Below are 16,584 nucleotides of genomic sequence, written 5' to 3' on the forward strand. Positions count from 1 at the left end.
GGTTGACCTCTGTGACCGAGTCGGAGAAACGGACACGATGCAGATTTTCTTTCCTTTCTGCTGCTGCTGCGAAATCCCCGGACGGGTCAGAACGCGGTTTCACATGTAGTGAGGTATAAGGAAACCTTTTACTGGCTCTCCATCCTGCTTTTGATCTCACATGGTCCTCATCTGGGCTCCAAGTAGCTGGTGGAGTCAAAACTGGTCAGTTTTTTGACCTTGACGCCAAACTGAATAAAGACTTTTAATGACATTTTCTTTACCTGATTTGCCAAACAGTGCCTTAGGAACATTTTGTGTTTCTGTGACCGACGCCGTGAGATTAGAATATGTGGAAGTCTGGCATTACAGAAGAAAAAAAAGTAAGGACTTCAGAGTGTTTAAGCTGAAGGGGGCTAGCATCATCAATCCTAAGACAGCGTAAACACCTCAAGTTCCCTAAAGGCTCCCTCTCACAATCATTCTAAACACCAGCGGACAGCTAAATGGGACACTTTGCAGCAATCGCGGCATTGTTTGAAGTACGGGGATGGATGGATTCCACGAACATCAACGGGCTAGAATAATCCTGCAGACATATTGGCATGTTCAACCATCTCAGTGCATCCAGTCAAGATTTGTCAAAGTTCAAAGGTGAGCGCCGTCTGTCTCTGAGTAGCTGGGACCCAGAGGATATACGGCCTCATTACACTGAGAGCCAGAGTCTCCTTAGGAGCAATGGCTCAACTGCCATCAATTTATAAACATCAGCAAATTGTAGGGATTCATGGACGCGGCAGCCCCCCCCCACACACACACTACCTGCATCATGAACAGATGTGCCAGGAGCCCCTGATCTGGCGATGCGCGACGAATGGCTGAATTTCACCAAAGGCCAAGGGGTCAAGTTGTATCCCTTACCACTAACCATGGCATGGAACACAGATGCATGATGTCAGCTCCCGTGCGCTACAACTGGAGGGTGACTGCAAACCCCTTCGAGGCGCCCAAGACCTCGCCACGGACCGCTCACCATGAACCCTCAGTTCCCAGATACCCTGCTCGAATTATTTCGATCCCAGAGGAGCTGCTCGCTTTCTTGCGTTCACCTTCACCCGCCGTTCACCGCGATCCCACGAGCCCCCAGACAGCTGCCAAAGCCGTTCACCTGTGGCAGGAGGCGCGTAGCACAAGAAGAGGTTCAAATTATGTCGCAGCGTGTAGGTCATGGTTCCAGTGTTGCCCTGACCTTGTAAAAACCCCGGTGCACAGCAGCACCTTTTTGTATTATTTATGGAACACTACACAGGCCCAGCACTCAGCGACTGCACTCCTCAAAGGAGGGCACCGCTGCACTCTTGCACTTCCACTAAACCCCTTTTCAGAAACATCCCCAAAAAAAAACAGCCTTGTTTCAAACGTAACTAATAATAACTCGTGCTGCAGCTCCAGCGATGGACAGAGTGGACTGTTTTGCACGCAGCAGATGTCGAATTTTAACAATGTGTTATCTGCATCATTACAGGATTGCCTACACTGGGAAGTCAATGAGGCTCCACTCTAAACACAAAATGTCGCCAGCTACGCTGTCTTTCAAAAAGATTATGGCTGGATTTCGGCTGCATTAAAATATTTTGGTTTTTCTCTACATTAGTCTCTGCTATTTACATTTTTGAAAATGTGCCTAAAGAAAAATTATTGTTTGTGTGCGTTTCCAACTTGGAAAAAAAGGAAGAGAAAAAACTATTTGTGTAAGCCTTTTTTTTTTTTTTTTTTTACAGATTCAGAGTGGTTCTGTTCTCATTGAATGTTCTCAAGAAGCACACAGACGCTGTATATATGACGTGAATGCATCCACACTGCGTTCAAATTCACGTGAAAAACAAAAGGCCCATTTATCAGATTAGAGTGCCCGGGATGGCAGAAAGCAGGGAGGTATCTATTTTGTCCTGTGTCACACGACACTTATAAATCGGGGCTTGTGTAAACTTCCTGCTGTTTCATGCGCTTCCTGGGGTCAGGAGGCGACCGATGAGCGCGACTAATCTCAAGATGAATCAACGTCTGGGAGCGGGTCCGTCAGCGGCACAGTAGAATTCGATTTTGCTCTAATTCATTGCGAGGGGCCACATTTAGCGCTGTCGTTACTCATCCTGATGGATGACGTTTTTTGTAACGGCGGGGCTTAGATATACACTCGGCTCTGCGGACGCCGCACTAGCCGAAACACATGCCTGGAGTTGCATCACGAACGACGGCAGATCATGCGGCCCTTCGTTCACTTCGTTCGTCTTCGTTTGACTTGATTTGTGATATCTCTTTCTTTTCGTACATGTTCCTTGGTTTTAAACCTGAAGTAAAAGGTCACATGATATGTCTGAGCCTGTTCCACACTTGATTAAAGCAGCTTTTACTTGCCGGATCGTCTTTGTTTCACACCGGGGGGTTTTTAACGCTGCTTTTTCCTGCATTCTCCTCATTTTAGTCTCTGGAGGTTTGGGACTTCTCCTTGCCTTTCGCTTTTTTGGAGTTGTGCCTGTTCCGCGCTGACTTCCTGCGTGTGGACCACCTGTTTTTTGACTAAAGGCGCTGTCTTTTGGAACTTTACGTCCGCCTCCTGTGAGTGTCTCCTGCTGCCCCCGGGTCTCACTTCACTCTTGAATTGTTACACAAAGCCCGGCTGTGTTTAGAGCTCGGCCCCGCAAGGTTGCCAGCGTGGCCGTGGATCTGAGAAGTCGTGCAAGCTCGTTTTAGAACAATCAAAGCGGCTTTTACTTCGTTTTTCTGTAGGACTTTTTTTTTTGTCTAATGAGATTGTGTGATGGAGCGAATTTCAGTGAAGCAACACAGACGGAAGGATGCTCTGCTCTCACCGAACGAAGTCATGCCTCGTCGTGGAGATGCTCCACTAACGCGGCTCAGAGCTTCAGTGGCCGTTATCCATTTGGTGCCTTCCGTTCAGCCCGGAGGCCTCCAGAGACCCCGGCCAATTAAACCTTGAGTGACACGCTGATTGAGGCTCGGACAGTTTAATCAATGCGCTCGGGATTAGCAGTGGGGCAGCGTCACCTGATTAACTGCTACCTTTAATTATTGTTACTGCTTTGCTCGCTGGGAGGCGGTGCTTTTGACAAAAACTGAAAAATCTATCTCGCTCTCCCTCTCGAAAAAGGGAAATATGAGGGCCTCTACTCTTCTGCCGTATCATTTCTAATTTTTTCCCCCTTTCACAGAGCAGACATTGTTCCCCTCACTGCTACTGCCGTGTGAAGATAATGTAGCATTTTTTTAAGCAGCTGAAATCAAATGTTCCACTTGTCGCATCAGTTCGGATTTGAATCACTCACCCTGCTGAATGTAATAATACCTGCAATGGCCCTTTTAGCTTGAAAGTGGAATGGCATGGGGAGAAGATTATGTTGCAGGTGTATAAGCATACGAGTCCAGCGCCGGCCTCGTTTCCGTCGTGAAGGATTTGGGTTATTAGGGCAAACAGTCAGGCCATCACGAGGATTATGAACAAAGGCCAAAATCAAGGTATAATTTGGAACTTGGGAGGATAAAAACAAACACAGCCAGACACAAGTATGTCCACTTTAGTAAAACGCTCCATCAACCCCTACATTTTTTGCAATTTCAGCACCAGTCATTAATGCCGGTGGAAAGGCAAATCATTGGAGTATGGACACGTCGCCTAACTCTGAGCAGACCCTCCCTCGTCTATATCACTTTGAGTTGTTTGTCGTCTTGTCTGCCTCACAACAATTCAATTACACCGGGGTCCTGTGAGCCCTCGCCCCCCATTTTCCTGATTACTTTCTGCAGGTTGACCCCCCCACCCCCCCACCCCCCCACTAACAGAGGTTGAAGCGGGGATGACTTCAGGTCCAGATCAATAATCAAACCCAGAGCACGTCTACTGACCAAAAGGAACTGCTCCGCCCTAACCCCCTAGGGAGTGTTCCAGGTTTAAAGGAAATAAAAGAGGAGGAGGGCAGCAACAGCGGCGGCGGCAGCGAGAGGCCACATAGAGCCGAGATGTTTAATTAGTTCCATCCTGCGAGCGCCATGGGACCATCTCCACCCCGAGTAGATGAATAGCGCTAATTAGGTGAGTGACGGATCAGGAATACTCGCAGGTAATGCCATCCAAGGCTCTGATTGATTAGTCCAGCATTAACCTGAGGACTCACTCTCCCCGGGGGGGGGGGGGAGAAGGACGGACATTTGTCTCAATACCAGATTGGGTTGGACATCTGTCCGGCCCACGAGTGGGACCATCCTAACTGCAGCCGAGAGGGATATTACCAAATTCGGTTCATAATCAACGCTGAATTTCCTCCAGGACACTGTCGTACAGAGGACAAATGCATTGACAGTATCGCAAGCACTGCGGCTACTGCCATCAAAGTTTCGGGGGGAAAATTGTATTTGAAAGCAGCCAATTGGAACTAGCTGCCGCACGGTGCTGGTCTTCACAGAGCTGACAGCTCTCTGCAGCCGATTTTCAAAGAGAACCTGTTGTTTATTAGCAAATGAAATACGATGCCGCTGAATGGTAAATGGGCTGCACTCTAGGGGTTTCAAACTGCACGCCATTCACACACACACACACACACATACACACACACACACACACACACACAAACACACTGATGGTCCAACCATCGCAGGCAATGAAGGGGTTCGGTATCTTTGCCCAAGGACATTGTGAGATGCGAACTGGAGAATCCAGAGATTTCCGACTGTAAATAAATCTTCAAGGGACCTGACCACAATTTCACTCGTTCCAAGTAAGACAACTGCCCGCCTGTCTCTAGGCGAGATGGAATTCATGATATTCATACGAGTTGTCTTTTGGGATTATTGACATCGTTTATTTGAGGATTCTAGTTTCTACAATATCATTTAAAAAATCCTTATTTGTGTGAAGAGAAGAAGCAACATAGCTCCTATATGATGTAAGTCATCATGTGCTCTGTTGTCCTACAGTAGAGGGGGTCATTGAAGTGTTACTGAATCAGGGTACAGTATATTTACCTTGCACAGCTACACTGTCAAATCTTATTGACTTACTTAAAATGGATTGTGGTATTTTTTATTTATGGAGGATGCTTAATTTAGGCAAAGACCTGTACAATTAACCTTCGCACAGTACGAGCTGTATCCTTATGAGCTACAGTATATTGGCAGATCAGTATCGATTGCATACATTTCAAAGCATTGGCCATACTGAGAAAGCCATGCACAGCATTAATGCTCATTGAAAAAATAATGTAAATGAAGTCCATTGAGGTCAACGCTGAAACCCCTCCATCATAAATTTATGCTGATTATTCATACAGCTAATTTCAGTCGGGCTGGTTTTGTTGTTTTTCTGTTTGATTATATGCAAAGACTTTCGTGGCCAGCGAAACGCAGACGAGAATCATGTGTTGGGGCGTAAAAGCCCCTCTGTGACTCAGGATGGACATCAACCAGACGAGGATTTCCTGGGGTGAGGTTGGCTGGCTTTGGTGCGAGAGCAGACTATTACGCCACAGAAATTTGATCATACGTGCGCCTGTGTTTTAAAAAGGAATTCCCACACGAAAAGAATTCCTGAGGTCATTCATCGTCAATTGTTAATTCCTTGTATTTATTATTCCTCATTCTTGTATTGTTTTTGCAGTTGTTGCATTTGTACTTCTTACATTTTGTAAGGTGTGTTGGGAATACATCTACCTGCCTACCCATCCCACATGTTCCCTCCCTGTCACACTGTAGTTAACAGTCCAGTAGATCTAAGTTCCGAAAAGGGTTGAATGAGGAGGAATTCTTAAAAGTGAAGAAACATCACTGTGTGTCTGCTGTGCGCTGAGTGCAGTTTTGCCAATAGCAACCTCCAAACCGAAAGCATCTGCGGAGCCACTTTGTGTCTCTGCACACATCTGTGTTCAAATCGGACTGTAAACCGCAACTCGGGGACAGTAAATCTCGCCTGCCCTTTGTTTTCGTTCATTTCTTCCCCCGCGCGCATGTCTCCTCTCTGCGGAGGAAAAACAAAGCCGCGGGCGGACGACGGACAGGGAGTGGAAGCGAAGACATCTCTCGGCGGCGAACGTCCGGGGCGAGGGCGAGGACCTTTTTTGCCAGCACCGTTTATTGATGCCTCGGGAGCGTAAACGGACGAATCAGATTGCGTGGAGCTTGCGTGTGCGAGTTAACGCCACGGTGTGCGGCTCCCAGGGGCCCTGTGCACTCCTTCACAGTCAGTTTAACCCCAATCACGTGACGGGACAGGCGGGCGGCCTCCAGTGATCTGGTCAGAGCTTAAGTCCTCACACACATAGACAAATACACTGCTTTTACAATTATCCCTTTGCAAAACAAAAACCGCGATTGCGGTTCTGACGCTTTGCTTCCGGAGTCCATGTCCATGGTGTCCATTCGGAGCAGACTAAGATGGCTGCAGTCAAAACAGAAACTGGCAGGCTCAGTGATTCACTGTCCTCCAAACGGGGGAAATTTGCCCGGGACCCCCACGAGCTGCGTCGAGTGGAATTCATTGAATTCGTCGAGTGTGCGAGCCGCAGCCACCCTGCTGCTGATGTATCACTCACCATTGATCTTGGCGCGCGACGGAAGCTAGTCTGAATATCAGCAAACATTCATTTTCCAAGGAGGAAATCAAATGTTTCGCTGTGTTCACACAACCGATCACACCCGCGAGTCTGCCTCCCGCGCCTCGGCCGCTTACTCAAGCGCTCCAACCGGCGGGATCTGGTTCCACGGAGTCCCGCCAGGGTCTATCTTTGGCCCACACTTCAGTTCCGAAATCACTGCACGGTTTGAGTTTGCAAATGTGCAGCGCTATATTAGGGGAGGAATTTCTGGCTGTGGCTTTTCTGCGGCACGCAATTCTGAATATCGGAGCGCCGTGAAACTTTATACGAAAGGTTTGAATCAAAAGCCCAATGGAGCCAACACACGAGGATTCCGTTACAATGAATGAGGAATGAAACGGCTCCGCGGTTGTGCGATGCAGTGTCGAGGGGCCATTAGTCTTTCATTTTCCCTGCGGTCGGGGTCGGACAGACTTTGAACTGAAGTGATTTGGGGTCTCACTCTCTTCCCCCCTCCTGCCGCAACAGTTTCATTAGCTAACTTTGAATGTGAGACATTGAATGTGATATTTGGACAGTTCAAGGGGAACACACACACATTGCACGTCTGAAATGCTGCACAATCACAATCCTGCGATCCTCTGTTTAAGTTGCTTCTGTCAATCCCGTGTGTCTCCGGTAAGGAGCTGCGCGGAGAACATGAGATGGAAAATGCCATCTGTCCCGGGCCGACACTTCTATGAACAGTGACGAGTTAAAATGTGAGCCGCTGGTGTGCTGCTCCTCTGCCAAGTTGGTGCATTCAAAGCTATTTTTGGTCACTTTGGGGGGCAGCGGAACAAAACGGTTGGCACAATATTGTCATATTAGCTCCTTACGATGCTCAGTGTGATCTTCAGAGAGTATAGGTGAGATGGTAAAAATGACATGGCCCCCTACGCAGCAGCAGCATCATCAATCACTCATCACACTGTCGTTCTCAGGATTTCGTGGGCCGTCGGGGTGGGGGATGGGGGGGGTTTCCTGGACTGCACCAGGCGCAATCGAATGAGTGAACCGGGGGGCTTGTGTTGAAGACACGGCGTACAGCTCGACTCCCACGTGAATATCCTGCGCCTCCTCATAGCAACATCCGATAAGCATTCAGGAGGGTACGGGAGCGCTATCACCCCGACCCTTATCAAAAAAACTCCACTATAATCCATTCGGTGGGAAAGCTGGAAAACTTGTTGTGAGAACTTCACTATGTGCTCTGTTGTGAAACACAGTGTTGACGCCTGGAAGCCGCAGAGAGTGGGAGGCTGTTTGTGTAATTGGCTCTCAGACACTCCCCCGCAAATGCATCCCACGTCTACCCATCCATCCATCCATCATCTCTCTCTCTCTCTCCGTCCGTCCAACCCCTGGGCACCATCTCTCTGCCACTATTATTCACGCCACATTAGCCGCATTAGAGCAACAGGGCACTTAGAATGACCATGACATGTTTCAAGAGGTTCCAAATGATGAACTGCTATAATCCCTAAAAGCTGTGCAGCCGTGACCGCGAGATGAAGGGTTTTAAAAAAAAAATCAAATCTGTAGTCCAGACACGGTTGGCGTCGGTTAAGCAATGCAAAAAAAACCTCACCCACTCGTGACACAGTCATGGCTGATGGGTACACGCTGCTCATACATCACCTCCCCGATATGCAGATCTCACATGTGGAGTTCCTAAATAATCTCCATCCGGTGCTTTATTCTTACTTGGAATGACAGATGATAATAAAAGGGCCTGTGTGCATGTGAAAAATTACAATTTCCACATGAACATATTGTGTCAGAGGATCTTCAAAGCAGGAAGTTGGCCATGTATGATATCTTTCTTTAAATTTTTCTTCAGAGGACTGTTTTTAATGGTGTGGCTGCAGGGTTTGATGTATGACATGGAGATCCTGAATTATTTCCTCATAATATCCGGGCGGTGGGGGGCATTTATGAAACCACATGGTCAAAAGTACAGTATTCAGCTGTGTGTTTGTGTGTGTATGTTTGTGATAGCTCACCGGTCCCTGTCTGCTAGAAGAGTGAGATTTGAGGCGTGGAAATATGTCTGACAGCTGTAGGGGGGGGGGCATATGCAGCCGATGAGCTTGAGTTGAAAAGACTGCGTGTTCAGCTGGAGGTGATCACGAAATATTTCCACCAGGAGAGACGCTGACCAGCTTCGGCTCCAATTAAGGGCCAGCCTTAAAAAAAAAACACACCTCCAGAAATAAGAGAAAAGAAAGAAATCAATGACGAAATGCCACATCACTGCACTTCGTGTCTTCTTAGTGTCAGCAAAAATATGTTGCAACGAGCACAATATCTCTTCATGAAGTCTTACAGCATGCATATGTGAAGAGTATTAATACTGAATCACATTGAGCCCCTTCAGGACCCATTAGTCCTCTGCATGTCTGCACAAGAAATGATGAAACTCCTGACTGGTAGCAGGAGCGAGGAGCCAACGTTTGGATTTGCTGCCACCTAGTGCGCATGTTGGGGTGATAGTTGAAAATATATTCACAGAGGTAAAAGAAGTTCGAAATAAAGATGCTAAATTACAAATAAATATAAGAGTCTCCCTGTAGAGTTATGTTATTAAGGTAAAAATGAAGATGAAGCCAATTTTATGTTTTTATGGCTCATTATATAATAATTTAAGAGCGATCAATTTCAGTGTTGTAAAGGAAAGGGAGACTTTACAAGCTTTTGCTTCGAGGTCTTTTATTTGCTAGGTAATATACTGCGATGGTTTTGAAGTTATAGTTTTATTTTTGACACTGTGCATAACAACATCTGCTATAACTATAAATATTACTGGCTCCCACTTTTTTTTATCTATCATGAAATACTTCTGAATGATTCCATATTAATATCATTTGATATTTCATCGCGTGCTGCTGCTGATCCTCTTCAGTGAGAGTCATTTGTTTATCACGCCACATGGTATTATGTCCAAGAATTATTTTAGAAATCTAAAGTTATACAAGCTTCAAAGACATTACTGTGAGTTTCTGATGGAGAGACGGCAGTTCTGTCTGCAGCCACTTGGTGCTGCTCTCACTCTGCCAAGGGTTACACAAGACGTTTAGGGACATTAATGGATAAAATATTAGAAACTCATTTATCATAAAGGACGGGTATAGCCTCATTCGTCTCATTGAATCTGCTCCACGGCGAGTGCAGAGGAGGGAGTGCTAATCAGTGAGACATTTCTGAAAACTTTCTTGAAGACGATTAAGTTCATATCACCGATATTTTGCATATAAATGATAAATATTGCACAATAACACCCAAGGCCTCCCTATTTCGTTGTACAACGCAGCCTGCGAAGACACTCATCTGCGTTGACGTTGATGTGGCAGAGTCAGCATCTCAAATGCATCAGTTAAAAGAAATTAAAATCTGTGGGAATGAAATTTTGGATTCTTTGTGCGTGATATCAGAAGCCCACAAACACAAAACTGCGTGGCTTCACAGACAGAGGCTTTTAACGTGTGGGATCGGGCTTTGACGAAACTCACGGGCTGTCAGACTCCATACCAGCAGCTCCATACAGTTTTACTCCTTCCAATATACCGACTTCTTTTACGCTCCGTCAAGTAGTGGCCAGACACATCCCAGAACTCATCATCGTCATCGTTAGAGCGGCGCACACACTGAAGGCTTATCCCCGGTCCTGGAAGGAAACTCTTGCCTTCACCTCCTCATCAATCAGTCGTCCTGAGTCAGCGCCAGCGGCCCCCGGCGTGTGATGAACACAGACGTGCTGGGAAAGAATGGTAGAAAAATAGCCCTGTGGTCATCATATACAATTTTTCACGAACGAGATGTTTTGGGGAATATGCAGTCGGTGGCTGGAAACGGGCCAAAGCTGCATGTGGGCATAAAAAAGCTGGAATGGAATCAAAAGTACTGAGCAAAATGTGGAAGCAACATAGTCAAGGAACATCACAAGCGGGATATATATATATATATATATATATATATATATATATATATATATATAAATTTTCTATCCACTCCGAGAGGAGTGAACTGCACGAACGCCTATTACGACCAAGTACCAATTTCCCAACATGAGTGTTGTAGCTTTGGAGCAAACATCTAGTTTACCTTGAAATGAGCATTCGGACCTATTGATGTATACACAGACACTTGAGCACGAATCAGTGGGTTTCATTCAAAGGGCTTTTTTACTGGTGAATCAAATGAGCTGAGTTATGTTTTTTTGGGGGGGGGGGGGGGGGCCTGAGCAAAGCATTGAATTCGACGATGTCAACGTGTGCACAGTCAGCGAAAGACGAACGTGAAGTTGGCAAACTGATTTAGTGTTTATAGGTTGATTGTGCATATTTTTTAAGTACATGAATGCCAAATCAGGCTACTGTACTCACAGTCACACAGGTGACTTGTGTAACGTATGTACATTTAATGCCCCGTTATAAGATTAATACAGTGATGACATGAAAACGATCTGAAACCTGCAGATCTACTGTAAATGTAAAAATACTTATTTTGATATGTGATAAAAAGGATTTACCATACATGTATAGTCACATTTATTTTATAAATAAACGAGTTCACCCAAAGCCCAGATGTGCCAGTTTTCCAAGGACACATTTGTGAATCTTTGCGGAAGAGAGTCTCAAAAGTCCACACGCACGTGTGAAATTGATCCGTAGGTACCAGGCGATCCGTGCACACGCATTTACCAATCTCTAAGTGAATACAAAGAATGTCACACATAGTTTTAGACATTGTACCCACAGGAAGCTGTTTGATAGCGAACATTTGAGCTTAACATCTGTGAAGTTGAAGTTCAAAAGTTTGTGATGTGTGGATTTGTTTTACGTGTGCACATTTCGAGACTTTTTCCTCTCTTTAGATGATGGAGGTAAGGAAGGAACTACAAATGGATTTGGCAAAATACCTCAAGGAAATCAGAGTTTTAAAGCTTTGGAAGTTGTGAAGTTTAATCTGCAGTTCCATCTCAGTGTCAAAGGTCGGACACTGCATCATTTCCTGTTAATACAAAAAAGGTAAAGCATATTGTTTTATTAAGCATTAAAATTCTTCCAAATCTTACTCACAAGGATTTACTGAGCTTGTCTGATGTTAATTTCTTATATCCAGTTTACTTAACAAAAATTAATTTGACATCTCCTGATTCCTCCTCACAGGGGTCCGAGGTCTTTCTGGACGGCCCTGAACAGCTGGACCGCGGCGTCCGTCCACGCCTCCCTCTGCTGCCGGCCGCCGGCGCCGGCCAGCGTCTGGGCGGCGTACACCAGGGTCAGCACCGTCCGCTCGAAGTCCTGCCAGCTCAGGGGCCGCCGGCGCCGGGCCAGCTCCGCCGCCAGCCGGCGGACGTCGGACAGCCTCTTGGGCAGCACGTCCTCGCAGATGACGTCCAGCCTCTCCACGCTCCTCAGGGACGCCAGCTCCTCGTCTGGGATCAGCATGGCGTGTCCTTCGCCCTCTATCTGCATCCCGGCCAACAGAATCTGGGAGACGATGACGCGCGACTGTACATTTACACTGCAAGACATCATCTATGTACAGTACGTTCACACTGATGCCAAAGAACTATGCACTTGTCAAGCGAACTGGAGACATCACGAGACAGTGATGAATGTTCCTTCCTTCCGAAGGGTGGACGACTTTGAGCAAACACATATTTCACATGTCTGCTGATGATTAGCAGGAGTACACAATGTTTTCACTCTCAATATGTTTTTGCAACCGCAGGAGCTTTCAGCGGCTGAATGTGGGACCACAAATGTGTGATTTGGACACGTCTCAGCATATTCACAAAATGAGCATTCCAGCAGAGGAAACACGCTGTCGCCAGAACTGACCTCGAACAGCAGGTCCACGTCCGCCGCCGAGCGCTGGAACGTGGGGTCGACCAGCGAGTACGTCCCGCGCTTTATCCTGCGTGCGCCTGGAAACAGAGCTGCGAGGAACACGGTGTGGGGGGGGGAGGAAATCAGATTAGAGCCATTGTGACATGCGTGTGGGTGGGCCAGAGGTCGAGCAAACACAGATTCATTACTGCTCAAATATCATGCGGGCGGGAGAGGACCTGGCTCCAGCTGCGCGGAGGGCAATTGCTCTTGGACTCGACCCGAAGCCGCAATACGCTCCTATATATTTTTATCATGTGGCGGTGGCTGCTCCTTCTAGAGGGGAGACCCCTGCGAAAGAGACACTTAAAAAGTCTAAGTCTATATGTGTAGCAGCCCAGAGGCCTCGTAACGTGAGGCGTCCAGACCGGGCCTGACTGAGACCTTTCTATGTAATCGAGCATCACAATGATCAAATAAATATTGAATAAAACTGTACATATCTTCTCAATAAAACCCATTTGCATTTTTTATTTGATCTGCATTCTGTGTCACTTACTTCTGTCACTTTTTGGCGCCATCCACGCGATGCCTTTAATCTAAGTGCATGATCACTTCTGTATATTGAAATTCTTTATGTCCCGCTGAAAATTCTGCACGTTCATTCATATTTAAAACGAGTCAAGAAAGCAAGAATTTCTTCAGAGAGGAAAACCGGAAAAAGCTCGAACTTATCTTTTGGTTCACCGGGTTTAAAATGCAAAAGTCAGATAAAGGCTGAATTCCCCAAATTCTTAAGGAAATCAGAAGCTGAACTTGCTGAATTGAGTAAACAAGGCGGAAATTTTAAAAAAAGGCAGCCGATGGGTCACAGTCCCACAAAGATGCAGAGTAACTCCATCCCACATTCCCGCCCGTCAACACTGTTTATGAAACGTCTACGTTCGCTGCCCAGGCCCCTCGGATATACATATCGATATTGTGATTCCGCTGTTGTCCCGAGACTCCGGGAGTAAATTTGCAGACGCTGCTTAAGAGAGAAAGTAAATTTGATCAGAGCTGAAAAGGATCATTCACAGCGTTAATGATGTAAGGTAAAACTTCCTCTGAGCTTCTCCAGAGAACTTCGCTCCCATCCCCCCCCACTGCTTCACATATGCTTCTTTTCGTTGCCATCCGATGCTCGGCTTGGCGAGACACACACACACACACACACACACACACACACACGCGTGTGGATTTTTAATGAGGTATATAGTATAAACACCGGGCTTCATCTGAATTCGGATCAAATCCTCCTCCCCCCTCTGTCCTGCAGCGGCGTCTGCGGTGCGCCGCCTCGTCGGTCCTGCAGTAATGATCAGGCCCGCGGCCCACCTCCTTTACAAAAAGGTTTGATTAGTGCATTTCACATTATGTATATGAATTTAACACTTTTCTCATTTTTCTTGGTCTTCATTGCCAAGAGTTATGCGAAAAGAACGATTCCGCTCATGTAGGTCAGCTCAATACGAAGCTGCTGCCGCAGATAACTGGAGTAGCTCAGCTTCGGGGAACATTTACGGCCTCGCTCCAAAAGGAGATTTGATCACGGTTGCCGTCTTTGTCGGTTTCAACCATCCCTGCTGGATTGACCGGTTAAATACGCAAATTGTCGGCCGCGGCGGTGGCGAGTAAAATCCTCCACGCCGAACGGCTTTCCGTGTTAGATGTCAAATCTGGGCACTGTAGGCGGCAGTCAATGTCCGCGGAAAAATCCCCTCCGCAGCTTGGTGTTTTTTCGTGGAAACGCGTAAATATGTGGAATCAGCAATCTAACGTCCGTTTCACAGATCGCTCTAGCCTTAAAGAAAAGGCTCAAACTTGCTCTGACTAGCCCTAGACATTAAAGAGGCGGTGTCTGCATTTTCCAAACATCACTCGCAGACACCTTAACAGATGCTATGACTCAGGGATCTTGGCCCAGTGGTTAGCACGCCAGTCTCGCGTACCTGAGGGTGTTCGCGGCCTCCTGAGTGCAGTGAAGTGCTCAACAACCCCAAAGCGAGAGACCAAATGGCCCACTGCCCCTTTGAGGAACACTACTGTGCACTGCAACTTGTTGGCGGAAAAGATTTACACTCCTCGTTGAGGGGACGAGTCCCAAACGTAACGTCTGTGCACTCATATTAGATCCTGAAGAGAGGAGACACTACAGCTACAGGTGGGGTATATTCTCAACGCAAACAAAAGCGCACCCCCGGGGGGGGGGGGGGGGGGGGCGTGCTCGTTAGAACAAGGATTACGGCGCCTGAAGAATGGAGGCGCTGCGGGGAAGTGACAGCTCGGAGGCCGCGTGTTTTTCCCCCCCGGTGCTGATTTACTTTTGAAATTAATAATCTGCAATTTACATAAGGAGTTTTCCGCACTTCTCCGTTATCGTTTGTCGCGCCACAACAGCCCTTTGGCGCGAAGGAGCGCGCCTCGCTTGTGTTCCCGACAAACGGCGGGCAGCGGTTCGGAAATTGAAAAGATTACTGCTGGTTTAATGCTCGTGCGGTTGGGGCAGGATCGCTGTCGACACAGAAGCTGAAAGCATTTATAATAGTTAGAAATTGAGCAGGCGGGAAAATGACGGAAAGGGGGGAAGGGCGGGTTATAAGAGGCGAAGGAGCCGGCGGAGGGATTGGGAACAGGTGCACAGGAGGGCGTGGAGGTCAGGTGATGGTCAGGGTAGGAAGAGACCGCCACTAGGGGGCAATTTTGGGGTTCAGTGTCTCGCCCGAGGACCAAGGTATCGAAACCACTGGCCTTTCCTCAGTCTTCCCTTCTATTCCCTAAGCCACAGCCGCCCGCTCTCAATCGGCCCTGAGGTCTTTCAGAGCACGAACTAACAGGGAAACAACACACGGCTGCCCGAGAAACGTTGAGCCCGTTCATCCATCTTTCTTCCCCCTCCCTCCTCCTTCAATCCTCCAAACAATCAGTGCAGCCCCCCCCCCCCCCCCCCCCCCCCCCCCCAATGCCATTACGCTAATCTACCGCTAACTGCTCGCAAGGAGATGAGGGAACAACAAAGGTTCATTAATTAGGAGGGGTAACTCCTGGCTGGAGGGACGTCTTCCTCGATGAGTGAGGCAAAGAGAGAGAGTGGAAAAACAAAGAAAAACCCAAACGGATGCCTGGAAGGGGGGGGCGGGGGGGGGGGGGGTGGCGAGGACACAGGACAGAATGGAATCTTCTCCGCAGCGGCTCCGTCTTCTGCTTGGCATTTTCAATTCACCTCCACAACGAATGTTCCAAACCGACAATGATCCCATGAGCAACTCAGATTACAAAAATCTGCTGTTTACAACAGTAAACACCGACTTCAACATCAACACTCTCCCGCCGAGAGCCCAATCTGTGATGGGGTGATAAAAAACAACAACAACAACACAACAACTCAATATTGCCGGGGGAAGAGGAGACGGGATTCGATACTGTGGACATGTGATTGTAACGGGAGACACTTGCTAAACTTTGCAATTTTCCCTGTTGCCAATGAAAAAGCTGCGCTAATCTGTATTTTTTAGTGATGAAACCCAGAGAGAATCATCATTCGACCCTGCAAATCTGTTCTATAAAGCTTTCGAGCTTTCTTCCGGCTTCGACTGTTTTGGTTTCTCGACCCCACAACCACGACTGTGTTGGAGCTTCACCACTCTCAATAATCCCAGGAATTTCCCCGGCAAGCTCTCAGATAACACCTCTTGAAGGGCCGTGCAAACATTTGAAAAATGAACTACAATAAATACCAATATAATTCCAGTCCCCCCTCAGTGTTTCCAAGCAGTGGCCCTGCTCCTGGCGCAGTGCTCCGGCATCATGTGACTTCCATCCGAAGAATTGAAGCTATGCGAGTGTCGGGAAAGGAATTTCCTCCGTGAGCGGCTCCAGCATCAACAGCGCAGTCAATTTTCACTGGAAAACGATCTGTTGATGTCTTCTCGACATCTCCGGGAGATAAAACAAATAAGCTGAGCACAGGCGCGCAGATGGAACCGCCACGATTTGTCTGTTTTCCATTTTCTAATAGTCTTTTAAACGAGGATGCAAAAGACATCGTAATCTTTCAGTCATTGCAAATCTGCCTTTTTGACATC

General features: G+C 47.3%; 1 protein-coding gene across 6 annotated transcripts in view; it reads right to left on the reverse strand.

Annotated features, from left to right (window-relative positions):
* The window catches only part of LOC118318745 (protein FAM180A), a 42,914-nt gene that overhangs the window by 8,155 nt on the left and 18,175 nt on the right, over positions 1-16,584 (reverse strand). For 3 of the 6 annotated variants that reach the window (XM_047335929.1, XM_035648710.2, XM_035648678.2), the window contains 4 exons: positions 12,473-12,570; positions 11,793-12,118; positions 11,545-11,636; positions 11,159-11,330 (listed from right to left, as the gene is read on the reverse strand). In XM_047335929.1, coding sequence (XP_047191885.1) covers positions 11,630-11,636; positions 11,793-12,118; positions 12,473-12,570 — 431 coding nt within the window. In that variant the 3' untranslated portion in view covers positions 11,159-11,330; positions 11,545-11,629. Of the gene's footprint in view, positions 1-10,135; positions 10,381-11,158; positions 11,331-11,544; positions 11,637-11,757; positions 12,119-12,472; positions 12,571-16,584 lie in introns of those variants that run through there. The other 3 variants (XM_035648689.2, XM_035648703.2, XM_035648697.2) reach the window with 3 other exon arrangements.

This window comes from Scophthalmus maximus, chromosome 12 (genome assembly GCF_022379125.1).
Source record: "Scophthalmus maximus strain ysfricsl-2021 chromosome 12, ASM2237912v1, whole genome shotgun sequence".
Taxonomy (NCBI): Eukaryota; Metazoa; Chordata; class Actinopteri; order Pleuronectiformes; family Scophthalmidae; genus Scophthalmus; species Scophthalmus maximus.